This window comes from Meleagris gallopavo, chromosome 1, assembly GCF_000146605.3.
Source record: "Meleagris gallopavo isolate NT-WF06-2002-E0010 breed Aviagen turkey brand Nicholas breeding stock chromosome 1, Turkey_5.1, whole genome shotgun sequence".
In the NCBI taxonomy this organism is placed as follows: Eukaryota; Metazoa; Chordata; class Aves; order Galliformes; family Phasianidae; genus Meleagris; species Meleagris gallopavo.
In genome coordinates, this window is record NC_015011.2 from 168,577,763 (window position 1) to 168,604,818 (window position 27,056).

At 41.1% G+C, this 27,056-nt stretch overlaps 1 protein-coding gene across 1 annotated transcript in view; it reads left to right on the forward strand.

Annotated features, from left to right (window-relative positions):
- Positions 1 to 27,056, forward strand: part of FLT3 (fms related tyrosine kinase 3) — a 27,963-nt gene extending 907 nt beyond the window's left edge. The window contains exons 2-24 of the mRNA XM_010728919.3: positions 376 to 654; positions 1,997 to 2,199; positions 2,673 to 2,788; positions 4,759 to 4,876; positions 5,795 to 5,946; positions 6,763 to 6,902; positions 6,982 to 7,135; positions 11,380 to 11,545; positions 14,955 to 15,061; positions 17,026 to 17,137; positions 18,489 to 18,667; positions 19,924 to 20,036; positions 20,130 to 20,262; positions 20,352 to 20,456; positions 21,306 to 21,416; positions 22,231 to 22,384; positions 22,724 to 22,854; positions 23,219 to 23,343; positions 23,714 to 23,836; positions 24,143 to 24,254; positions 24,376 to 24,475; positions 25,057 to 25,162; positions 25,564 to 27,056. Coding sequence (XP_010727221.2) covers positions 376 to 654; positions 1,997 to 2,199; positions 2,673 to 2,788; positions 4,759 to 4,876; positions 5,795 to 5,946; positions 6,763 to 6,902; positions 6,982 to 7,135; positions 11,380 to 11,545; positions 14,955 to 15,061; positions 17,026 to 17,137; positions 18,489 to 18,667; positions 19,924 to 20,036; positions 20,130 to 20,262; positions 20,352 to 20,456; positions 21,306 to 21,416; positions 22,231 to 22,384; positions 22,724 to 22,854; positions 23,219 to 23,343; positions 23,714 to 23,836; positions 24,143 to 24,254; positions 24,376 to 24,475; positions 25,057 to 25,162; positions 25,564 to 25,698 — 3,174 coding nt within the window. The 3' untranslated portion in view covers positions 25,699 to 27,056. The remainder of the gene's footprint in view (positions 1 to 375; positions 655 to 1,996; positions 2,200 to 2,672; positions 2,789 to 4,758; positions 4,877 to 5,794; positions 5,947 to 6,762; positions 6,903 to 6,981; positions 7,136 to 11,379; positions 11,546 to 14,954; positions 15,062 to 17,025; positions 17,138 to 18,488; positions 18,668 to 19,923; positions 20,037 to 20,129; positions 20,263 to 20,351; positions 20,457 to 21,305; positions 21,417 to 22,230; positions 22,385 to 22,723; positions 22,855 to 23,218; positions 23,344 to 23,713; positions 23,837 to 24,142; positions 24,255 to 24,375; positions 24,476 to 25,056; positions 25,163 to 25,563) is intronic.

The following is a 27,056-nucleotide window of genomic DNA, read 5'->3' on the forward strand; positions in this document are numbered from 1 at the left end:
AGTGCCGGCCGTGCTCTCAGCGCAGCCTGTGCCGCTCCCCCGGTAGAGCGGGGCCGGGCGCGGCGGGAGCGCCCCTCGTGGCCGCACATCGCCCTGCGCCCGAACGAGTCCACGGGCACCGAGCGGAGCTCTTATTGCCGAGCAGGGCGGGCGCTTCCCTGTGTGTACCTACACGTCTCTGTGAAATCCTAACTCAGTTTATGGCAATAAGAGGTCTATCTGACTGCAGTGAGAACCAGACTTCTCCTACTGCATTCTGCTATGTTATGGGACGTACTCCTAAAATGTGGCGTGTCTGTGGTGTTGAAAGGTTCCCCAAATCAGTTTTATTAGTCTTGATACACAAAAGCAGATACTGAAAATGCACATGCATAGTTGAGTATTTCCACTGTCTGCCAACAACAAAAAAAACCGCCTCACAATCTGTCTACAGTTTTGTTGTGTTTTGTTTGTTTTTTTTTATTAAAATACTTACCCCTGAGCAGAGAGATAGACACAATCACATTTGTTTTCTACTTCTGTTTTATAGTTCTAGTTATGACAGCCATGGCTTTCACTTCTGCAATGAATCAAAGCACATCTGAGATTACGTGTGTGTTTATCAGACAAAGAGATGGAGCTTCAAGGACAGAAGAGACATCAGTATCTTCCAAGGTGATCTAACAGAAAGCAAGTTGCTTATGAAGTTTCCTGTTCACTCCAGAAATGGAATCATAGAGTCACAGAATTGTTACAATTAGAAAAGGCTTCCAAGATCATCTAGTCCAACCCCCAACCCATTCCCAACATGCCCACTAAACCACGTCCCATAGTGTCATATCTACAGATTTGAGTGTCATATCTACACATTTGCTTGAACACCTCCAGGGATGGTGACTCCACCACCTCCCTGGACAGCCTTTTCCAGTGCCTCACCACTCTTTGAAGAGGAAATTTCTCCTAATATTCAGCCTCGTGTAGCACAAGGCTATTACCTCCCAAATACTTTCCCAAAAGCTTACAGCACCCTGACCCTTTAATCCATGGCAGTGTCACAATCAACTTCCCAATGACCAATCTCCTAAGGAGTCATTTCAATACACCAGCCAAAGTTGTGCTGTCCCTGTGTCTGATGAAGCGGAATGTGGCTGTTATCTCTAGATACCTTTCAGATCAAGCAAAGGGAAAAAGAAGGAGCAAGGAATGAGAAGCAGCAGAATCATACAAGGGTACCTGGTCAAGCACTTTGTGGGGCAAAGGAGGCAGCAAACCCCTCCTTTCATAAGCTTACACTGGATAAATGTCACCTAGTAAGGGAGACATCTAGGGCTGTTCTTCAGGGATCTGCTTACTTGACACCTCTTCCTGTAGCTAAACTTAAAGACTCATTAGTCTACCATCAGCTATGAGTGCTGCAGAACTTTCCATTTGCAATTCACCGTTAGCAGTATGCATTGGTGAGAAAATGAAAGGTATGCAGTCACCCAAGCCAAACATTCTCTGCCCAGAGAAGCCCACAAGGAGCTGAGGTCTGTCTGGATGCCATGATGGCAAGTAGTAGGATAGTAAAAAACATTCTGGCCCTGCCTTTGCATTGAGGTCTCAAACAGAAAGTTTTCATTATAGTTCTTCTCTGTGCTCCCATGGTCCTACAAGAAGGGAAGCAAAAATGAGAGCAAAGAATAACCGCTATGGGAAATTGTAATGTTTCTGGCTGAAGTTGCTCTGTAATGGCCTTTTATAGAGAATAGAATTAACTAATGCAACATGAATCCTATTGGGCTTCTTTGTGTAGTAGAATTCAATATATTTATGAATGTTTGACAGTAGGAAAAAAATGGGAGCATGTTGAAGATATTATTTTAGTGCAGTTTCTATTTATATTTGGGGATTAGGAGGCATTGTTAATTTATGAAGACTTTTCCAGAAGAGCATCCTTTAAAAATATTTGAATATGAAATAGCAAACAAAGCTAATTGCTACCGAATACACAACAATCTGTTCTCTTGCATTGCAGATCTCCAACATTTTGGAAGATCTCGAGTGCCATCTGAATTCTCAGGGAGCAGAGAACATCTATGAGCCGATTAAAAAAGTAGAAGCGAATGTGTTTGAAGATATTGAATTAAGAGTAATAATGAACATTTCAGAGATCATTTCATGCCATTGGTTTTTTAAAGAAATCCAAGCTTGTGAACCTTCATTGGATTCAGATAACCGGTAAGTTGAGGAATATACTGGATCAAAGAACATGGTAGGGATCATTTCTCTTAGGATACAAACATATGTTCTGTGTGACTTTGCTTGCGTATAATTCCATGTTATACATTAACTTTTTAAATCTTGTCATCAATTGAAGGTTATTGCCTCCAACTGCAGGGCTCTTGGGATGGGATTGTAGATAGAGTACTTCCCTGTGAATCACTCCAGCTGTTCTAAGTCCATCCTTCCTAGAGCTCAGCATTAGGCACTCACTTGGGTACTTGCGGTTGTAAGGTCCTATGGTGCTGCGTGTATAGCAAGATAGATTAAAACACTTTAGGGTAACGGGTGTAATGTAAATAATGAGTACTCTTATCTCTGAATAGTTTTTCATGCTATCAAGCACAGAGCTAATGGAATATGTACTATTATTGTGTCTGCAGCATATTACCTTCCAGATAACAAAGATGACTTTATCTCCTGTTTTATAGGTATGTTACTTCTTTGCCTTTTTCTCAAATACGAGAAACACAAGCTGGAAAATACACTCTCTCAGTCATCAGTAAAAACAGCAATTACACCATCATTGTTCCTGTTCTCATCCGAAGTAAGTGTGTCTCAGACAGCAGGATTCACTCCATCAGCAGGTACAAGAAGAGAGGCTTGAGATCATCCAAAGCAGTCAGGCTTCCACCTTTTTCTTGGGGCATCTCTCTTCCCAAACACCTCATCTACTCAGCCCATGCTGGGTGCCACTTCTTTCATGTTATGTGTTTCAAGCACCTTCCTAGGTCTGCATAGGACTTGTGGCTGTCTTCAGTGGTTCAAGTCAAAACTACAGACTGCCTTACTGCAAGCAAGTCAGCTTTCACTAGTTGATAACAAGCAAATGAGTAAATGAAGATGTAAATGTGCAACAGCCTTTTTCTTTGCTCTGAGAGATTTCTCTCTGTGCCACAAGAGACAGATGAAGGGTGGCTGTCGTATGCTCTCAAAGCTTGTGGGCTGCCTTTTTCTTGCATCTGAATTCATTTGTTCTCAGTGGTCTCAGGATGAGATACACCAGCCCTACAGCTGCTCAGCACAGAGGTGCACGAGGAGCTGGCACTGTAACTGCTGAGCCCAGCAAGACATGGTAGAGCACAGGCAAGCTGCAGCTTTGCAGATTTGGTTGAATTTCCTCAAGGTCCACACAGGGGACATATCGCAGGCAAAGGCAACTGCTGTAACAAAATTCAGTTTCCCATTTCCTACTAGAGTTGTCCAAGAACATTTTTTTCAAGACTTGAAATGATTTATTTTTTTTTAACAGACAGGAAATAACATATTGCTTTGTCTGTAAAGTCCCATATTTAAATATAAAATTCAGAAATGTTAAATGCGTTAAGGAAAAGAAAGCAAAAAATCAATCCAAAGAGCTAAAATTCTGACAAAGTTGCTAGGACTAAGCCCCTTTAGAGATAGATTTACTAACAAGCATTATTACTTGCCTTGTTTCTAATATACTGTGTCTAATCAATGTTTAATCAACATTTTTATGCCTTCTTTATTTGCTATTAAAATATTTCTTCTAATGGACATTTTTTCACTCTCAGATGCCTGATTTGTCACCTCCAGTTTCTCCTTATTTTATCTGAAGACCTATTGGGTGTCCTAATTACAATTTTAAGAGCTTCATTGAAAGGACACGGTATTAAACTTTGATTAAAATTTACTTTCACTACCACATCAATTAGGCTGTAGTGGTAAAAAATGTTATTACATGCACAAATGAGAGCAGTTCAAAATAGTCTCAGTAAAGATCTTTTTCATATCAATTGCTTGGATTGCATTATCTGCTCCTGTGAATCTAATGCCATAATTGCATCTCATAAAATCCTTCAGGCTAGATGTGAACCCTTCTACTGAGATGTGAATCTCTGTAGGTAAAAAAAAGCCCTCTGGGCCAAGCTTATAAGGGAGAAATGAACAAGAAATTAAAAAGCCAAAAGTATTAGTTTCACCTTAATGTGTCACTTTACCGGAAATGAAAGCATGGCTCTAAAGAAAATGTCAGTCTCTTGAGTGGAAGTCGTAATGTAAGATGACCTACATGGAGAAGCCTGCTGCTGATCAGAAGTCATTGTTCCCTGCTGTTCCTCCATTGTGTCTGACTGGGACGCGACAATCTTATCTGGGGCTGAGATTTTGCTCAACGGCTGCTCCACCAAAGGCCAGGGGCTTGGGATGTGGTTTCCAAAGGTGTCTGTGCTCCTTTCCATGTGGTGACAGGCAGCCACATCCAGTTAACACCAGCACATTAACACTAGCATAACAGCAAGGTGTTTGCTCCAGGATCATTATCGGGTGCAGGTCTCTGATAGTGGGAAATGTGTTCATTTAGCAAATCAAGACAGAAAAGCTCCTGAGTCCAACCCTCGATATGCTCAGGGCTGAATTATTTCATTTCCCCCAGCAGTGAAAACTCATGAAGTAAGTTCCATCTCTGTGACTTGATGTACTGTGAAATAAGCAAGGCACTGTTTGCTCAATAATAATTATTTCAGCATTTTTAAACAGTTACATGATTTTTAACAGGTAAACCGGGCAAACCCTATTTCAGGATATCTGAGAAACTGGATATAATAAAGTGCATATCACAGAGCTACCCCCAGCCCTCTGTGAAGTGGACATTTTGCAAAACACATGAAAAGAGGTACGGCACAGGTTTTTATTCACTATGAACTTCTAGACTGAAAGTTTACCATTTTCTGATGAGGAAAAGAGAGGCTTTATACAGTTGGGTCTGCCTGGTGAGTTGGCTGTGTAATGAAGAAGAACTTTGGGTCAGCATGTTTGCAGGAGGATGCAGTGGGCTCTGCTGGGCTGCACACCCATGTGTCTGCATGACTCACTGTTGGAACGTGGGAACACAGTTTTCTTAGAAATGTTGGCTGTTGCACTCTTTTGGAAACCTCCAGCTCTTGGCTTGGAAATGTTGTTCCAGATTTTGGCATTTTAGTGTCAACAGAACAAATCAAAACTATCTCCTTTTTCCCTAGTTTTTCACTTTTAAAAGAAATACGCATGCATTAAAGCTGGGGAGATGTCATAAGGGATCATATTTTTCCTATCTAAATGATTTTTTCTCATTCTATTTTCATATTTGATTGATTCTTCAACTGTGTGAATGTGCTCAAGTAAGCAGCACATAAGCTCAAAGAAAACAGACCTCAGTGTGTTTCATACCCTGGCCAAAGGGAATGCCTTTCTCTGCTGTGTGGCAGTTTGGAATCTGGGATTTCATTTCTGCTGGATTTGCAGCAACTCCCATCATCATGAATTCAGGGACGTGATGTGAAAGGCCAACCTATATGATTTCTCTATTTAGTTATAGAATTACCCATTCATGCATCATTTTGAGTATATTCAGGTCATTTCAGATCATTCTTATGTCTAGGCTGTGACGTTTTTATTTTCTTATCTTTGCCTTTCCTAGTTCCTTTTTATTCTGCCGAGTAAGATGCAATTTTCCCACTATTGTTTGCATATTCTCATGGCTTGGAGATTTATCAGATTTATTCGCTGGAGGTTAACCAAATGAGTCAATGAATAATTGTGCTTGTAATTACAGCTGCCTTAATAAAATGCATGGAGAAAATGGAGAAATAGATGGCATACAGAAGGTACAATATGAATTACACCAGAGTGAATTGTTTGAAACTTACATATTGTGCTGTGCAGCTAATGACCTGGGCAGAGAATGCACCAGCCTCTTTACTATAGGTAACTTCCCATTTAGTGTTTTTGTATGTGAGAGCTGGATCCTGCTGCTGGAGTTGGTTGCACTGCTTGCCTGAATAAACTTTCTGGACTAAGTTGTTTGCAACCACTGGAACAAAGCTAACAGTGAATACAATTGCTCTGTCTTGTATTTTATATCCTAAATTGTGATAGCTATTTGTGGTCTCTGTAAATAGCGTCTTGCCTTTTCTAAAGAGCTATCATCCATTTTTGCATGCTTTTAGGGCAGCAAATGTGCTTCAAAATATCCTTAAAATGTAAAGTTTTTGTTTGTTCTTTTTTTTTTTATTTTTTTTAATAAGTCTTTGTACTTGAGACTAAACACTGAGACTAAACATTAGTTAAATTATGACAAGCTATTTTGGTTTGAGGCATACTAAATCACAGAATCACAGAATCGCAGAATGGCCGAGGGGTTGGGAACGGGACCTACGAAGGATCATAGAATCTCCAACCCCCCTGCCACAGGCAGAGCCACCAACTTCCACATTTAATACTAGACCAGGCTGCCCAGGGCCCCATCCAATCTGGCCTTGAACACCTCCAGGGACGGGGCATCAACAGTCTCTCTGGGCAGCCTGTTCCAGTGCCTCACCACTCTCATAGTAAGGAACTTTCCCCTAAAACCACCAGATTTCCTGATTTCATGGTTATTGAGTAATTTTCTCAAATTCTTATTATCATTACCATGTAATAATGGATGTCTATACAGAATTAGAAGAACAAACGTTGATTTAAATGAGTGTTTTTCTAGGCAGAATCATAGCTGTTGTTCTGTGACTATGCTTCATTTTGTAGATTTAAGTGAAAGACGAGCAACACCTTCAGCTGAGTTACTTCTCAAAGTTGGGGAACCACTGCTGATCAGATGCAGAGCTGTTTATCGTAATTACAAATTCAGAATAAATTTATCTTTTGAAAACAAAGAAGTGCAGCAGGTAAGAAAGCAGCATGTTTTAAAATGAGCGACACTAGGCACCATCAACTGATTAAAAGGAAATCTCTATTGACATCTAGAATCGCCGATTTGAGGGGTTGGAGTACCAAACAGACCACTCAGCCATTCGGATCCAGTACATGTTTACTTCAGCAGCAAGAAAAGGTGACAGCGGACGTTATACCTGCTCTTCTACAGCTCATCCAAATCAAACTGCTCTGGTTACTGTTTTAGGTAATTCCAACCCCAGTGTTAATTTTGTCCCTGGGCTGGCTGCTTTGCTTTGTTTTCAGCATAGTAGTTCCTTGCTTGCAGGTGTGCAACACGTGTTCCTGGCAGTTTCTAAGAAAAAGTCCTGTTTGCACTTAATGACAGACTAGGAAAGCCAAGAGATTAATCTGAACTGAGTCATTCAGGTTTCCTGACGATAACAAACTTTTTCCTTCCAAACTGCTTTCCAAATAATTCTCATTAAAAGACAGTGCTTTTAGAAGTGAAATTAACAGGCACTGTTGGGAGGTTTCATTTCTTGAAGCACAGGCTGGGAGTCAGCTCATGTTGTTGTAGGATACTCCCAACCGGTGTGACACAAAGCCATGGCAGCTTTTTGTGGGGACACTAAGCTACTGGCAGCTTTGCCCTAGGGCTTCTGGGCAGAGAAACCTCTATGCTATCAAGTCAGATTTCGGCAGCTGCAGAGCATACAAACAACTAGGAGAAAAGCCTTTCAGAACACATTAAGCTGGCCAAGAGTATTACGAGCATGACCTGTCCTTGTGTTCAGCTATTAGTGCTCTGTATATTAGTTTGGCCACAGTCTGGAGACCACCAGCTGGTCTCAACTACTGTGATATAGAATTGTTCAGCTATGACTCACCCTGAGTTTTAGAAAGTTGTGGCCATGATCTCAGTCTCTTCACCACATCCTCCGTCTGCATCTGCCTGGTAGGGAATCTCCACTCCACTTGCAAGCATGGTCCCTTCAGGCGCTCATTTCTGCAACACTGAAAGCAGATAGAAAGTTTGCATCAGGCCTGACTTGGGTCTACTAAGAAGCAATCAAGCAATTGCAAGACTCTTGGAGGTGGCTTTCTCACCCAAGACACAGAACAAAAGAGAAAGGTCAATTTCCTCTTATGGCAAGGGAATGACTGACAAATGGCCATTTGAGTTTGCCAAACTATTTAGGGAAAAGAAAATCTGTGAAAGAATTCTAGTTCAGTTACCTGTGGAACTAGTAGCAGAATGAAAACTTTTGCATGAACTGTGAACAGTACACAAAGAGATCATGAACAGCCCACGATGACAGAGTTGGCAAACTGCCTAACAAGAGAGATGCTGCAGCTGTGATGGTAGGAAGGGAAACCTGAAGCTCCAGAGACAACTGCTGCTGTGTTACTGGCTGGTCTGTTTGTCTTCTGCTTCTCAGGTACTGAAATAAACCATTTTCCGAGCACCGAGCTACACAAGGTCTGAAAATTCAAATACACCAAAGGAAACTTCATTCTACTTAGGCACCATGTTAATCTAAAAGCCAACAGTCTTGAAATTATCCCATAATAGCCTCAGCAGCAAACCTAATTTCTCAGGTGGAGATAATATGCTAATAAGCATAGATCTGGAAATAAGGCATAAAAAGGAAAGCTGTAGCCTGGGCAGTGCTGCTGAAGTCAATGTTGGGAGCCATTTTGTGACAGCTATGCATGGAGTTGGGCTATTCACCCCCAGAACCAGGCTCTCTGAAGCACCCATCTTAACTCTGATCTTAGATGTAGCTACTGTCAGAGGTTGCAAAACCTAAGCTAGGGATGATAGGAAGTGAGAATACTTGCCCTGGTGTCTTCAGAAATGACTTTTCCAGTGCAATATCCCCTTTTCAGCTTCTGCCTACTTCTGAGCAGGAAGTTCTGCAATGATTTACAATAACTGAGTGTGATACCTGGCTGGGGCAAAATCCTCTTCTTTCTCCAGTACCAGTGCTCATTTCAGAAATACCAGCTTCTTGGATCCCTAAACTCTCATGCCTAAGCATCGTATTGACAGGAGACTTGTGAGTCATTCTCCATGGAAGGTTGTACATTTGTAACGTAAATTTTGTTTTCATTACATTTTTGACATCATTATGCCAAACTATGGGAGTTCTACCCTCCTTAATACTACTTTATGCCTGTGAAACCTCTGCAGACTCCTTGGCTTTGCTTTGAAAAGATCTGTTTGCTTATATGGTCGATTAATGAAAGATGTTACTTACCTCACACTTCCCTTTCCAAGGTTATACAGGGACATCGTGTGCAACACTTCTATGTGTCACAGCTTTTAGCCTGATTTATTAATTACAGCCATTGCCAGAGTGAATCTGTGCTAGCACACCAAGTTCAATTTCAACAGTGATATGTACAGAAATTTCATTCAGATGTCTGTGTTACAGGGTAGTAACCTCTGAAATAGTTGGTGCCCTACTTTCAGACCATCACTGTTCATGAATCTGCACCTATAGCTACACTGGGATTGGTGATGATGTAACTTTACCAAGAAGTTGGGACACTCTGCATTGCCTTGGGAGTTTGCATAATACAACTACATTGATGGATGGTCTCTAACACCTCGTAGCCAGACACATCTTGCTTGCTCTTTGCTACTCGATACTTCAGCAGCTTATCTCATCCTCCTTAGTTGGCAAATTAGGCAGGGTGCTTAGACACTGAAAGCTTAACAGAGATCGTGCCAACAACTGCAGCTGCAAGGCTGTGTTCCTGCAGGTTTTATCTTCAATTTCAACCAGTGCTGAATGAAGAATTTTAAGCAGCATGCAATCTGAATTTGGGAATATGCAAGATATTTTGTAACATATATTAAGTTTCAAGTAGCAATTAATAAAAATAATAAAGGCAGTGGCACAAAAACTTTGAGTCCAGCCTCTAAAATCTCAGCTCACCTCTTTATCATTAAAAATTGTGTTCACTATTTCTCTGGCATAAATACCTCTAAATGTGCCCCAAAAAAAAAAAAAAATAGTAAGCCAAGGAAAAAATGAAAGTGCTATTTTCTTTCTGCTTCAAGAAAGAAACTACTCTGAGTGTTTTCCTCCCACTCCAAAGTCCCTGTGTGCACTCTGGAGAAAGCCTTCACTCTTGACGAGCTGTATTGTTAACACTGAGCATACAGATGACCTTGGACCTGGAAAGATGAGTTCCAAAGGAGTAGTCAAAAGATGAAGGTCTAATTTATAAAACCAATAAAACTTTAGCATAAAAAGGAGGAGAATGGTTATGAATAGAATTACTTCTTGTTTTAAAATACTGAAATTTTTGTGGTTTGTATGGGAGTTTCCAGATAGTATTTTTTAAACCAGTCAGTTAGACAGAGACAAAACATGCCAAAACCAATATAGGGTTACAACTGAAAGAAAGGCACTCTAAAGAGAAATCCCACTCCGTTAATACTTTGACATTGCAGTTTTTTCACACTGACATAAGTTTCCCCTAAGTCCGAACTCAACTGGACACAGGTCTAGGCAACCTTGTCTAGTTGGACCTCCTCTGAGCATCTCCAGAGCTCGCTAACATATATGATTCTGTGATCTTCACAGAGCTGATCCTAGCTCTGCTGATGCAATTAGGACTGTTGCCTCCCACACACGCCTGCTGTTCACTCTCTTTGGGTTGGATTCATTGCAGCTCATGAGACATCTAGCCCCAGCAGTGATCTGGTTCCTCCAGCAGTCACTGGCATGAGTATTACCAGAGAACACTTCAGTATGTCTTTGTTATCTTCTGTTCTAGGATGGGATTTATTCAGACATGCCCACTCCCTTCCACTGAATGTATCAGAGGTCCAAACAAAACAGCTTAGGTGGGTCACTAAACTTCAGACAGCTCCATTTGGTGAAACCAATCCCACCCAAGCAAGGAAAATACCAGCAGTACATGTTCAGTGCACACCTTCCAAATGCTTTCTCATGTCTTTTTTTGCCTTCCATAAAATAATTTTAATTTAGATGAAGAAATATGTGAACAGTTATAAGACTTATTTACAAAATCTTTAGTTCATTTCACAGAAACAGAGACTATTAACATCTGGTTATGCTGGTGGTGCTGCGTGGTTTTGTTCCATTAGATGCAGCTGCTAACACCTGGAACACACAACTAAAGCAAACAAAGAAAAAATAATGGAGTTACTGGACTTGAGGTTCTGTAGGATAGGTAGAGCAGAAAAGTTAGAGCATTTTGGAAGGGCTCTCGTCTGACCATATCTACAACTCCAGCAGATATCACACAGGCTCAGAGCAGGATGCAGTGACATCACTGCAATGCCACTTTTGAAGCATTATCTTCTTCTGATTAACAGGATGCCTTTTGTGATGTAACGGTGCTTTTTTTCACTTGTGACAACTAAAACAAAAAACATACAGATGTCAGAACCCATTCATTAAGCAGTTCAGCCTTTTTAACATAGTATCAATATTATCTCTTTTTCAGAAAAGGGATTTATAAATATAACTGACTCTAGAGAAGATTTTGAAATTGGTGATGAAGAGTTTTGCTTTGAAGTTAACTTTACAGCGTATCCACCAGTTGAATGCATGTGGCTATTTTCCCAGAAAACATTTCCATGTAAGCAAAGTTACAGTGAGGATGGACACAGGTACTGGAATATTTTGATATAATTTCAAATGTTTTCATTTTATGTCTTATTATCATCCATATTTCATACTCTCTTTGTATTTTTTATATGTGGATGGGTCAGGTGATAAAGCCATGTTAACTACTATTAAGTAGTCCAATGGTAGTATGGCTTTCAACAGCAATTTGTTCAATGACCTATAGAATCTCTTTATTCTACATGAGATAATAAACCCATTGGTAAGTTATGCAACTTTTCAAATTACATATATTTTGCCATTCTCCTTCTCTCTGACATAATTTCTCAGTTACAGCTCTTTTGCATACATCTGTTTTGAGATCACCTCAAGTTCTGTACGTTCCCCTTTTGTCATCCTGTTCTTGATGATGTTCCCCGTATCTTTGCTATTGCTCAAATCAAATCCAGGGCCCTGTAGTTTCCCAAGCTGTCTTTAGATCTGTGCAACTCTTGCTGTGCTCCAGAAACATACCGTTCTGCTAATTACCTAGGTCATGGTATTCTTCCATTGTTGCAAAACATGTTGTGAATAAACCTGTTATTTATCTACCTTTTCTGTTATTTCCTAAAACGAAGTTCTGGCACAAGTCCTGTTTAAGGCTAATGTTTTCTCAATTCCCCAGGCTTTCTAATCTCTTGATAAGATTATCTAATTTCCTTCAGAGTTTCTTTCAGAGTAGTCCCATACTTTCAAGGTAGCAGCTCTTATTCACCTTAGTGAAAATAAAGCCACGCTGCTCTTGTGAAGTTTTTAGCTTTAAAAAAAGCAAGATGCAGGCAGATGTTTATCTACCCACACTAATTTTTTACATATTCCTAACATACCCTTAAAACAGTGTGACAGCCTTGATTTCACTTTTTTTGCTTCATTTCCAAAGTATTTTTGATACATCTGATCATATCCACTAGCTTCTCAAGTCATCTTCACAACAGACTTGTCTATTTGTTGCATCAGAAGGGTATTGGAGTCAGACCTCCGCATGTTTCAGAGACAGTTCAGTGGAGATCAGTAAACTGTCATCTCCTGGCAGTGACCACAGGAACTCTGTCCCTGCTGATAAAGTGAGGCTGTCATCAAACTTCGATAATGTCAGTGACTAATCTGTATGCCTGATGTGGGCTAGGCAAATCTGTTCTTTGTGGTCAAGACTGATTTTGGAAGTGAAGTCTCATGGGGCAGCCATGAGAATTTGCTCATCCTTGCCCGATAATACCAAATTTACTTGCTTAGTGGCTCTCATGGACTTGTTAAGAGTAGGAGTCATTTTTTCTTAAACTCTTGGCAGCTAGTGTAATTCAATCCAGATAGGAAGGTGCTATAGCATGAGCCAACAATAACAACTTGGAGAGATATGACATAGCTTAGGTAATCCATTAATCAGAAGAGTGCAACTGCTGGTGGCCTCCTTGCATGCATCACCTCAGACAACTTCTGTGGCCCAGTGGGGTTGGGGGACTGCTCCCACCTGTGGCCCCACACCACTGGAGCTTGCCCAGGGAGAGTTGGGGGTTTTGTTCACCTTCGTGTCTCTAGAAGCAGCAAGGGGAACAAGGTGAGGGAATCCTGCCTGCAAGTTGTAGCACTGTAGGTGTGGACATCATTTTAAAGCAGAAGATTTCTCAAAACAGCACGAAAAATATCAATACATACCTTAACATACTCTGAGTCTAACTTCGCTCATTTTAGTTGACTTCTGTGTAATTCCATCTTTTAACACTTCTACTTTATTCCTTTCATATCCTTTTTCATTTCCTGTTTTTCCCTTTTCTGATTTCTGTCATTTCCTTATCAAGCTGTTCTTCTTGATTACAGACCGTGTTGAATTTTATTAATTAACTCTGACCCCTTCTTTAGCTTTTGATTTCAAGTCTCAGTGATTAATCTCTCTGTCAGTGCCCTTATATTTTCACTGATTGTTTCAAAATTCCCATTTTCTATCTGCTTTTGTTGCCTCTGTGTTCTATCACACTGATGATTTTCACTTCCCTCCTAACAGCAAATGAGTTTTCATATACATAATGACTTCTGTTAGATTTTTATTATTTATCTCACGTCCCTACAGATTCTCAAATATCTAAGACATTCTTTTCTAATGATTTTCTCATTATTTCATTAGGATTTAATCCTTCAGACCTAGGATTTCAAAAGAAGCAAATGGTTTGTGGTTTGCCTTCCCTTTGAGGCATCTCAAAAGGGATATGACCTCAGAAAAATCTCTTGAGTTTCAGAGACATCTTTGAGGCCATTTCAGATTAAGACATTCAAAAAGCCAGTAACTCAATATGGATATGTTGCATTCATCAGAAGGCAAAATTCTCAGTGGTTTCTGTGCAAGTTTTCTTGCATTAGAATTGTGTGGTGATACTTGATGTCTTAGTTCTTGCTTGGTATCATGCTTAATGAGCAAGATCTTGCTTTCTCTTACTTTTTCTATTGCCGGTATGGTTTTTTAATGTCTACTTCCAATTCCCCAGGAAAATAAAGTCATAGCATCATAGAATATCCTGAGCTGGAAGAAACCCACAGGGATCACTGAGACCAACCCCTGGTTCCACACAACACCACCCCAAATCCAAACCCTATGTCTGAGGGCACTGTCCAGAAGTTGATGAACTGCAAAAGCTGCCATTTAAATCTGTCAATCATTCTGACAAAAATAACCTAACCAAAAGAACAAAAATAGGATGCCAACACTCTAAGGTGATATAGTTCCCTCTCCCCACCTCTTCCTCACTCAGTAGGTCAGTCATGCTCAATCTTTATTTCACTGTAGTCCTCTGATAATAGTTTCTGCTCAGGGACTTCTTAGAGCTCTCCTTCGCTGTTTCCACTGTCACAAGCATCTTCCTTCAGGTTTGTGTCTTAGTTTCTTACCAGCCACTGGAACCACAGGCCATAGTGGTTAGCAGAAGGCTGCCTCTTGCAGAAATATCTCAATATTTTCTCTCATTGAAACTAACCTTCAGATGATGAACTCATTTTTGAGTTTCCATTAGACCTTCTGATCTGAAAAGATTTATCTTGCATGATCCTAACTATCTCACTGCTATTTCGTAATAGTTCTTATCGTATCAGCTAGAAACTCACATAGAAATCCTTCAGAGAATAGAGAACTTGAATCTTTTGCACGAGGATGTGTTATACACCTTGTCTTCCAATGGATTACTCACAAAATCACAACCCTACAGCCCAGATGCACTCAAAGAAATATGAAAAAATTGCAAGGGAAATTAGTACTGCAGGGAGAAGGAAATCCTCCAAGACATTTACATCCTTTCTGGATTAATGTTAATAATTTAGCCTGGATTCATCATTAGAAGGTATTGAATTGTTTCAAACATGTATATGAATATTGACTGCATCTAGAATCTTTTTTCAAGACAGTCTTTTGTTCTTTTCTTTGCTCCATAGCATTTCATCAAAATTCTGCAATCATCAGCACCGTTCTGGGATATATGTATTTTATGCTGAAAATGATGATACGGTCATGACAAAAAAATTCACTTTGTATGTGAGAAGTAAGTGAGAAAAGAATCCCTGTAAAGATGTGGCCAAACCTGGGAGGAAGGACCTTGATCTCTCAATTAGGTTTTATCACTGATGTAAATGGAGGGTAGATGTTGCTTTACACTTCTGCTGTATCATACAATAGAAGAGAGACAATTAAATGTTCATTATCTACATCCATTTTGAGCTTAGGTGGCTTAAATCTTAGAGTGATCTCTGATTAGAGATTGAATTCTATGATCTAGTGACCTGCCTGGTGAATGAGGGAAAGACTGTTGACACTGACTCACACAGTATTCTTCTGGAGAGCTGGCAGCCCGCAGCTTGGACAGGTACACTCTTTGCTAGATAAACTACTGGCTGGAGGGCCAGGCCCAAAGAGTGGTGGTGAATGGAGTTAAATCCAACTGGTGACCAGTCATGAGTGGTGTTCTCAAGGGGTCGGTACTGGGGCCTGTTCTGTTCAATCTCTTTATTGATGACCTGGATGAGGGCATTGAACACACCCCCAATACATTCACAGATGACACCAGGTTGGCAGGATCTGTCAATCTGCCTGGGAGTAGAAAGGCCTTAAAGAAGGATCTGGATAGCTAGGTTCTATCTGGGAGAGTTTTTTACCTCCTTTACTTCATGGCAGACTGCAAGATAACCCGTGCCCTAATTTAATGGGTAGAAGTAAGCCACTGGGAATGTCCCTACTATCAACATAGCAAGAGGTGACTACCAGCAGGAAAGGTCATGGTTCAGTTGTTATGCAGGGCTGGTGAAAGAACATCCAGCATGGGGATAGCTTTGTCCCAGCCTTAGTCCAAGAGTTCATACTGTGTGCTGTTACATATCTCCATATCAGGGATGGACAAATTCTCCATTACATGCCTTCTTAGCCATGAGCACCCTCCTGGGGTCATCCAAGCTCACAGGGGAGACATGTCCTTTCTCTGACCAACACAAGCAACGTGACGCATAAGCACTCAGCATCATTCTCCATACTCAGTGCCTGGATTTCATTAGTGCAGCGTCGTGTGAAGAGAATCATGGTTTTACTTTGTGTTTTTCCATTTCTTCCATTTTTAGCAATAAAGCTGTGGAAATGAAATGGTAAATACCAAGAAAGAGTCCACTTATCAAATCAGAGGAGGAAGTTATTTTCTTTTTTTCTCCTCCCCTTAGTTTATTGTCAACAGAGGGGACAAAATAAGAGAAATTAGTCATATGCTAAAAAAAAAAAATAACATTTCTAAAGAAAACCACAAAGCCTAAGAGCCCTTTGAAATACAGTGGCTGTATTTTAACCCTACAGAGACAGAACATATGTGACTACTGGAGAGATATATAGTGAAAGGAATCACACCCATTAGGTGGTAGCTCTTTGTGGTCAGTTTATGTCTTGTTTTTTGTTGTTTACTGAACACATTTGTGAGTTAGAGGAGTCAGTCTGGCAGCCACTTGTCTTGTAGAGGCTCCATGATGGCTGCACCACCTCAGACATGCCTGCCTGCAGCTGAAAGGCGTGCACAGTCTTGGTTGGTGTGCTTGATTGTCTCCACTGTGAACCATGGTCGTAGCTTCAACCATTGCTCCATACTGGAAAGCTGCAGAGCAGCCACCTCCATGCACATTTTATGTGAGCCAGACAACCAGAAGTGGGCTGTCAGGGCAATCCTGGGGCTGAATGCTTGCTCTCAGTCAGAAAAGCAGAAGTTAAGATTTCCAGTTTTGTCTCTGCTGCTGTTTTGATCTGTCTGTGAGCATGTAGAGAAGTGGCTACTGCCCTTGCCCACAGCTTAGGTCAAGGCACAGGGGCTAGAGGAAGGGGGAGAGCTGAGGGCTGCAGCAAGCTCCCATCCAGGTAGATTATTTTGCAACCACAGAAGCAGACTGGGGCCTTGGCAGATGTAGTGTTATCACATAAACACAAAGGTTTTGGTTACCAGAGCATTGACAGAAGTTGTCTTGTGTCATCTGGTTGCAGGAAAACCTGAAGTAACAATGCAGTTATTGTTCAAGCAGATCTCCTGCATCGCTGACAGCTATCCAGCCTCATCCTGGGTTTGGAGGAACTGTCCTGACCTGAACTCATCCAAGTAAATAAATCGTCTTCTCTTTTCAATTTGTTGCAAGGAGCGTATCTGAGTGATCCTTAATTAAATGCAGAAAATGAAATATTGTGGCCCACTCCAAGGGAATTACTATCACCAAAACTAGGGAGAATTTTCAGTATTTTTTTTGGCACTGAATAAAATCTGTAAGGATGTGTATCCCAGGCTCTTCATACTGAAATATATCCTCCCACCTCCTCAGACACATATCTACAATCAAAGCTGAGGGGCATTCAGGGAATGTGCTAGTTATTATGGGTTTGATTAATTGGTTAAGCTTTGGTTAATACAGCTGTTGCAATGACCTGTATCCACTAAAGTCAGTGAGAGTGTTTCCAGTAAAGTCAGTGAGAGTGTTTCCATTTCCTCTATTTATTCAGGGCAATGAGTTAGGCCCTAAAATTTCATGAGAAGCTGAGACAACATTGAGCTGTTTTATGAATTCTGTAGCTTTTATTTCGGGTGTGCCAAAAACTAATAATCCCACCGTTGTAGAAGAGCACAAGGTCAAATCATCTTTTGGAAGATTATGTATAAAACTCCAAGCATTTCAACTAGATATGAAAGAATTACGTAGACAACTTTCTCATCTGTATCTCTGCAAAGGCTTCCAAGCATCAATCGGTTTGTGTAGAAACTGAAGAAGAAAGAAAACAGCTAGAGAGTTTCAAATTCTCCTCAAAACAGCTTTCTGGAAAAAGAAAATGCTGCAGTTTTTTCTTTTCTTGAGAACTTCCACAAGTAGAAAATAATCCTATATGCAGAGCTTTATTTATTAACTCACCTGTGATTTTTTTTTATGTGAACAGGAAGTTAAGCAGTAAGTTGGTGAATGATAGAAAAGTAAAAAGTGGAAACTGTCCTTTCACTCAGGTATAAGGTTCTGTATTTCTACATATCACATCTTAAATAAGCCATTCGTGTAGGATGGATGTTCTTCATTTTAGGCCTTGAGTGAGAGAAACTTGTGGCTGAAATTGCATCTCTTCAATGGAAGGAGTCTTTTGCTCTGAGTTCATGCTATATTGGCTGTTTTAGTAGCAGCTCAAGTGGCAAGGCAAAGGTGCAAGCAGTAGGAATGGAAGGAGACTGTGAACCCAGTGTGGGAGTAGAGAGCCCATTTAATCCCCTGCCTACCCTGCCACATCTGTCACAAATACGTGGCACTGGAAACTACTCTGAAACCTCTCTCTAGCAGTGACAGAACAAAACAGTTCATCTGTACTTATCTTCCTGCCTTCCAATGCAGATGTAAGACTTGTTTTGAAACATCCCATCTTCTCTGGGAAAAGTGAGTGCAAACCAAAAACCAGAACTGGACTGCTTTGTTTTCCAGCTGTACTGAAGAAATCAAGGAAGGGATCCAGAACTTCTTGCCAGAAAGGAGATCTCTGGGGTCATGGATTTCAAGCAGTATTTTAGATGTAAAGGAGACAGCAACAACGTTCTCTGTTGAATGCTGTGCAAGCAATTTGGTCGGCTCCAACTGCAGGAAGAGCTTCATTAACATGTCAGGTACCAGAACTCAGTGTTTTAGCGCAGATTTTCCCAACTTCATTAAAGCTGCCATGGTAGAACCTGCAATATTTTTTATCTGGCTAAATGGCTGGCCCTAAGGGGAAAACACAAGCACTGTGTGTACGTGGTGTGGGGAGCGGTGGGTGAAAGGGAGACATATGTCTCTTCTCTAATCCCAAAGCATAGAACCCCTTCATTAAAATGAGCGGAATCAGAAGTGCAGGATGGAATCATGACAATGCTGGAATCTGCTTTTTTAATTTCTTCTTTGTAATCTCCACCTGGAAACTGGAGGCATCAGCTTTGGGAAGAGCTGAAGCCATGCTGGTAGCTGGTGGCAGGTGCTGGCTCTTGCTCCTGTCCTGGAGGAGGCACATGAGGAACAGATCCCTGGTTTGGGATTTGCTGTGCCATCTCTCTTCTTTTAAGGCCTATGTGAGATTGCTTCCTTGTTGACCAAGAAAATCAACATGATTATTTGCCCATCCACTTGATATTTGTTACTCCACATACATCCCTCAAACATGGGGCAAAATATTTCAGTTCCACGAAGCATGCTCTGGCACTTGAGAAATGCTTTGAGGCGCTCAGGTACTCTCAGTACAAAGCTTTCCCTTGTCATGAACAACCAAGCTGTTTGCTGCTTTTGATCACAGCTGACAGCTGTGACCACTGATAGAATTTGAGCATTTATGTTGAAGTGGCAATAGAAAGTAAGCCTAATCCTTATGCTCTTAGGAAGTACCAGAATATGAAGGCAGACCTCATGTAGCACTTTCTCACCAAACAGTGCCTTTTTTGTATGAGCTTGGCTAGGTAAGAGGTATCCTTTCTGAGCAGCAGAACAGTGTGCAAAGCAGGTTTTGTGCAGTCCATCCACTGATGCTGGTGCTTTGGTATCTGACTACATTGCTTGGGGGAAGGTGCAAGGAGAGAGGAGGGAAGATGAGAAGAGGAATGTTCTACTTTTGCTTACGTTCATGAAGTCCAGCCCATGGAAGATACCAGCACCCTGAGATGCACTGATTCATGTAGCACGTTTCTTTAAATGAAAGCAAATGTCAGAACTACCCACAGCTGAGTGTTCCCTGCCCAGCTCCTTGCTCTGCTTGTGTCTCCATTGCACTCCCAGTACAGAGGAAGCTCAGATGTGAAATGACTGCAAAAGTAAAAGTAGCTAAGCTGCTACCAGCTCTGCTTGTGCCCTAGTCACCATCTCTGGTACAGTGGGTAGTAACTTTTCTCTTTTAAAGTTGCAGGAACTGTTTCTTCTCTGCCAGACAATGCTGCACTCTATGTTTTTGCTGGATTTATCTTCCTGTTGATCATTTTTTTGTGTGTTCTCATTTGTCATAAATACAAAAAGGTAAAAATAAGCATCAATACCTATCCCTTCATCTTTTGTTCCTATCAGGCTGTTCCTTCTCTAAGACTTTCTCTGCATTTTTTCCTTCCCAAGCAATTTAGATATGAAAGCCAGCTGCAAATGATTCAGGTGATTGGACCATTGGATAATGAGTACATCTACATTGACTTCCGTGAATATGAATATGATCTCAAATGGGAATTTCCCAGGGAAAATCTGGAATTTGGTGAGCAGTCCTCAAGGCAAACCATAGTGTTGGAGCGGCAGCCCATGCTGTACCACCTACTCATAACGCTGGTTTATTGTGTCTTGCAGGACAGGTTCTCGGTTCTGGGGCTTTTGGGAAAGTGCTGAATGCTACAGCTTATGGAATTAGCAAGGCAGGAGACTCAGTGCAGGTTGCAGTCAAAATGCTAAAAGGTACAGTAAATTGTGGGAGATTTTTGCAAGCAATGATACATTCTATTGACTCCAAAGCAGAAGCAGTGAGGAATCTCTTTAAATACAGACTTTCAGCAGTTAGGCCTCACAAATGCTTGGTTCCTAAACCTATTTATAATGCTTTTAAAAGCGTGTTTCAGTTTCAGAAGGTGTTGCTGAAAAGCTTTCTTCCTGCAGCATGTTGCATTTAGTTCTAAGCAGCAGAGAAGATCTGTATTGTGTGGGAAAGAATGGAGCTGTTGCATATTCTTTGCATACTGTATCTGAGCAAGCTTGTTTGCAGAGCCTCCAGCAAATCTTCCTATAACCCATTCTTGAGGGCACAAAACCACTTATTTCCATCCTTCCATATAGGACAAGCATCTTAAACTTCAGGTTCTCCTTGCTGCTTTGCTCTGGCTATCCTCCCCTCCTCTAAAAGCAGTGTCCAGAAATGAGCATCCCTGCCAGCCAGCAGAATTCATCTGTTGGCCTGCACAGCCAGTGCAGCCTCCCAGCCCATTGCTCACATCCTTGTACCTGCTTTGCTTCCTCCATCCACTGCTTGATTGATATCTTTATTGGAATCCATCTTGATTATTCCAGCTCATGTCTCCAATTCACTGACCCCCCAAAGAACTGAATACTTGCTGAAAAGCAAACCTGAAGGGATTGTTGAAATACACTATGGCCTGTGTAGGTCATCCATGCCACACTTTTTTAGGATGTCCCCAAATTAACTGTGAATACAATTCATTTAAAATGAAGATTTGTGACAAAACATCACAACCATTTGCATTTATAATTCTTGGCTGGATGTTTACAAATCTTGTGTAATTATTCTCTCAGAAAAGTCTGACACTTCAGAAAAAGATGCTCTGATGTCTGAACTGAAAATGATGATTCACATTGGAAGCCATGAAAATATTGTGAACCTGCTAGGAGCCTGCACTGTGTCAGGTAACTTGCTCTTGTGGAAAGGTACCAATTAAAACCATTAGACTAATGAAGGCTCCTGAACAGAAAAGAAATATTAAAACTTGATAATTGGCAGCAGTATTAAAAAATCCAAGACTTATTTAATCACCTATATTATCACTAATTAATTAATGAGTGGCTAGTGATATCACTGAGGATATTGCTAAGAAGTTCAGCTGTGGCCAATCCAGCAGTGGGTAGGAGTGGATAGACTGGGGCTGAAGACTGATCACTTCAGGAGAAAGAGCAGGATTTTACCAGTCTGGATCATGAATATCCAAAAATTCTTAGTCATTCTTTCTGAGTAAGTGTTAGACTTTGGGGGTGAAGCGAGGCCACTCCAAGCATCCCTGGGCTGTTCATTCTGCTCCTGTAGTCTTGTAAGGGCCTTTGGGGATTGGAAATTTTCCTTCCTTTGTATATAAGTGAAAGGTCATAAGTCATGATTCTCATTCTTACTAACAAGACAATTAGCAGGGGTCACCTTTTGTTGTTGAAAACTGTTGCACCTTTATAGCTTGTGCCCCCAGCCCAGAGCTGTTGGCAGGGGAAAAGGTCTTCATGCCTTCATCAGGATTTGCAGTCCACCTTGAGAGATGGACCACAGGGGAAATTCAGTTGCATACACTTTCCAAAAGGATTTCCACCAGTGTATCTACAGTTCATTTACCTGTGTAGGGGAGATGATTGGGATATTTAATACAAATCAATCCTGGAGGAAGCTGGGGCATCCTTAAGACTTTAACAGGGACACTGCTATAGATAGCAGACGATGTTTACTTTTCAAATATTTCAGGACCAATCTACTTGATTTTTGAATACTGTTGCTATGGTGACCTTCTGAACTACTTAAGGAGCAAGAGAGAAAAATTTCACTGGACTCTGACTGATATTTTTAAACAGCACAACTTCAGTTTCTATCACAATATCTGTTTGGACCAAAATTCCAGGTAAGACATTCAGCAATAGTTTAATACTTTGCAAAGCTCTTTTTAGCTGCATTCTTAGCTGTACTGTGAACAGGTGTAATTACTGAGTTCTTGAGAGTCTGCGCGCTTTAAGAAGCAAGGCCTTGAAAAGAACTGAGATTTGATTCTTCTTAAAATGTTCCTATCACTTATCAAAGGACCAGAAATCTCTTGTTTCTGTTGTAAGTTTTGAGAAAACCATGTCTATGCTCAGGTTTTTGTTAGTCATAACGGATCATGCTATTTCCCTGTAAAACAGTTTACATTTAGTAGATTATTTTTTCCATTGTATAACCTTGGAAAATCTGTCACTCTTACCAGGAAGGGAGCTCACCTGAAATATGATGTGAACATGGATCTGTACAGAGAGAACGAACTTAAAGTCACACAGACAAGCCAAAACATAAATATGACCTCTGGACCAAATGGGATTGCACTCTGCTCTGAGGAAGGTAATAGATTAATTGCTCTTATCTCTAGCAATTCTGTTATTATTGTATTTATTATATTATTGATCTAGCTTGGCTAGACTCAACAACACAGGAGGTCCCATTCTGGTGTCTCTCTTCCTTCCTGTCAGAAATGTATTTTGCTGGAGAAGGATTTAACAATTAATACCTCAGGGTTATGTTTCTGGTCATACTATACATGGTATTTGAGTATGAAAATATTTTCTCTGAGCAAAGAATGCAAAAGATGAATGCTCTTCTTAATGTTGTTCTCGGTAGGAGAGGTGAAAATCCTATAACAGCCAATAGAATTAATCAGGGAGTAAGGGAGGGTATGGAAAATATGTGTTCTGGTTATTTTTTACAGATGAAATTAAGTGTGCAAGCAGACAGATGGATGAAGATGAGGATTTTAATGTGCTCACTTTTGAAGACCTTTTATGCTTCTCTTATCAAATTGCCAAAGGAATGGAGTTTCTTGAGTCCAAATCGGTATGGTGAAGGGTAGCATAATGTTCAGATAGAAAAGACAGCAAAAACATGTCAGCCTATTAAAATGCAGACAGAGGAAGAGAGCCACACAGTGGCAGACTTGAATTAAACCTCCTTCCCCAGCTCTGTAGCAAAGACTGGCTTGCACTTGTAAGCACAGCCCTGAGTAAGAAGCAGTGGCTACGCCACACGCTTCTGCCTACCCTGGCACTGTCCTCAGCCAGGAGAAACCAGGGACTGCCCAGCTTTCAGAGAGTTTCAGAGGAAAGGGGCAGCAATTCACAGAGCCCTGTGCGAAGCCACGAACCAGGTAATTTTTTCCCTCTGATACCAAACACTGCAGAGTGTTAACCCATCCTGTCCCTCTTAGTGCATTCACAGAGACCTCGCTGCCCGTAATATACTGGTGACCCATGGGAAAGTCATGAAAATATGTGACTTTGGCCTTGCCAGAGATGTCATGAATGACTCCAACTACATCGTCCAGGGCAATGTGAGTTTATGAGTGCTCTGTGTTTTTCATGATAATTTTAAGAATTATAAGGAACCAAGAAAAGGAAGCCTTACATTTTCAAATTCTCTTTAGCATTGTAGATAACTGTATAAACAGTGCAGAAGTCTCACTTTATCTGCCCTTAAGAAATGCAGATTCTTAGTTTATAATTAGCTAAATTAAGGCAGTGATTCAGAGAGAGGTCAAGCTTTTAACTTGTTTCTACCTGAGCAGTGAGAGCTTCAACAGTGCACATAGTGAGCCTGTATCATGGCATGACCTGCCTTCTTTTCCCCGTCTGCACAGGTTCGTTTACCCGTTAAATGGATGGCTCCTGAAAGTTTATTTGAGGGGATGTACACCATGAAGAGCGATGTTTGGTCTTATGGAATACTGCTGTGGGAAATATTCTCTTTGGGTGCGTTCTGTAACGTGGCAAAAGAACACTGCTTGCCTTTGGCAGTTCATTAGACTCAAGCTGTATCTGCTCTTGTGGACTCCATAGACCTGAGTGCAGTTTTCCTACCATATTTTCCCAGGTGTAAATCCCTACCCTGGCATTCAAGTTGATGTGAACTTCTACAAATTAATTAAAAGTGGATTTAAAATGGACCGACCTTATTATGCTACAAAACATGTGTAAGTGGGTTTTTTGGTTGTTTTTTCTTCTTCTGGATTATGCACAGAGTGGTGATTTACGTTTGCTATGTCACTGTTTATATGACCTCATATTTATTTTACACTGTATCTTGTTCATAAAAGTTGAAGAAGGTGGAATCTTTCTCTAACTCTGAAAAATGCATCTTGACCATGTAAGTTTTGTCCTGAAGCAGAAACTGTTAGAAAGACAATTCTTGTCAGACTCAAGCTGAATCTGCTCTTGTGGGCTCCATAGTCCTGAATGCATTTTGCCTACCCTTTTCTGTGTGGAAATTGGAAGATAAGGTTAACACACCAGTACATTCCAGCCAGTGTGAAATCCTGCCCTCAGTCCTATGATGAAGATTTTGCTAAGGACACCAGTAAAGTCATGTACTTCGTTTATCTTTTTTCCTCATCCTTTCTTTGTGCTTTCCTCTGGTGCAGTGTGTTCAAATCTGCCCTCTCTCTGGAAAGTCATCCTGGTGCCCTGTATTCCCATCCAACATCTGCATTTCCGTGAAGTCCCTTACCAGGCTCCAACAGCTCACATATTTTCTATCACCTCCTTGCTCCCACAGCTATTATGTGATGCAGTCCTGCTGGGCACTGGACTCCAGAAGAAGACCCTCATTTTCCCAGCTGGTTTCCTCTCTTGCCTGTCAGCTGGTGGAGGCAGAGGGAGCAGTAAGTAAACACAGAAAGAAGAAAAACTTTATTTTTGGAGGGGACCCATAGATTACAATGATCTGGTTTCTCTTTTTGTAGTGGAACAGGCTGCCCAGGGAAGCAGTGGAATCCTAGAGGTGTTCAAGAAACATGTAGATGTGGCTCTGAAGGACATAGTTAGTGGGCATGGTGGTGATGGTTGGACTAGATGATCTTAGAGGTCTTTTCCAACAGTAATGATACTATGATTCAGTGAGACGTGACAGACCTGAGCATGGCTCTCCTATGGTGCACAGGGGTATCTTTTCTAGGAGGAGGTCTGCACCCTACCAGCGCCTGCTTCAGCACGAGAAAAGCAGTTCTCTGAGAACAATACATTCTAACAGAAGTATCCTTTCTTTCCTCTTTCCAATCTCTAGGTCTACCAGAACATGAAGAAAACTGTTTCTCCACCCAAATCCAACAACAAAACTAACCCGGGTGTAAGTAAGGATGAGGAATCTCTTCTGTCCCCAGCTCTGCTCCAACATGAGGACTCTCAAGTTGAGAAATGAACTGGGTTTGACCTCAGTATTTTCCTGAGCTCCATGTAGCATAAATGCTTTACTTCACCACTAAGAAGATAGTTATCACCTCCTGCTCTATTCACATTTTTGGTGGGACAGTCCATGTTCATGTTACTTTGAGGAGAAGACACAGCAATTCATTTCTTTGCCTTCAACAAGCATGTCTGTAACAAGACAGGTGCAGCTGTCTTTTAGCCATCCCTCTGTGACCAGAAATCTCTTTGCTGGTTTTACGTAAACAGAATCTAATCCATGCATTGAAACTGAGGCTGCTCTCAACATAATTCAAACAAACACAGAAAATCTGTGGGATTTTTTTGTCTGAGCACAAGCTCAGCCTGTGCATCTGAAGGGAAATGGTGTGGGGTCCAGAACAGCTTGATCCCCAGATGTCAGTGAATGCTGGAAATAAGGGCACTTAAAATTGCCAACTTTAGAAGCCTGAGTTTTAGAATACCAGCCTTAGTTTACAGGGAACTATAAAGCTGAGTGTGTTTGACTGTCCTGTCCCGATTGTCTCAATTGCTGTGATTTCCCAATAGATGCCCAATTCAGGTGAGTTCATGTCGTTGAGTTTTAGGTACTTAGGTGGGCTCCAGCCACCCAGCTCTGCACTTGCTCTGGTGGGAGTCAGGCACTCACAGCAAGCGATTCCTTTCACCTAAATAAGCACCTGCAAGAGGCAGAGGAGGGCAGGAGGTGACCCTCCTACTCCCTTGTCTAGAAAACCTGGATGACTGCCTCCAACTGGAAGTCTCACATGAACTGAACTACAGCTAATCCTGCTCTTCAAGCTTGGTGTGTTTTAATATCAAGTAAAAGAATAATTTTATAGGATTTGTCCACTGTAGCCAAGTTAGGAGTGTGAAACCACACCCAGCTCCCAGTGGTCAGCCTGACTGCATAAACTTGGCTGCCATAAGATGAGAGCACATCTCTTTAACTTGCTTTGAGATTCCCAGGACAATAATCAGAGGCTCAGTATTTTTTTAATACAGCTAAAAATACACACTATTGTCATGGTGGGGTTTAGGGATTTGTAAACATGCCTTTCAGAATGTCTACTTGGATGCATTTGTCTGTATCTCAGTGAACTGAGGTCAGAATATACTGGTTAATAATTTTGTTCTCATTAATATCTTACAAAGTTTCAACTGCAAATAAGGTTTCCAGTGTTACAGATTAATGAGTGTTTGGATAGAACATGCTATCGTGTGTAAACCGAGCCGCTCTTTACTAACACTGCCTGAAAATAATTCATGTTTTAATATAGCACTTATGAAGTGTGTATTTATAGAATCATAGTGTCCTTAGAGTTGGAAGGGACATTTAAAGACCAGCTAGCC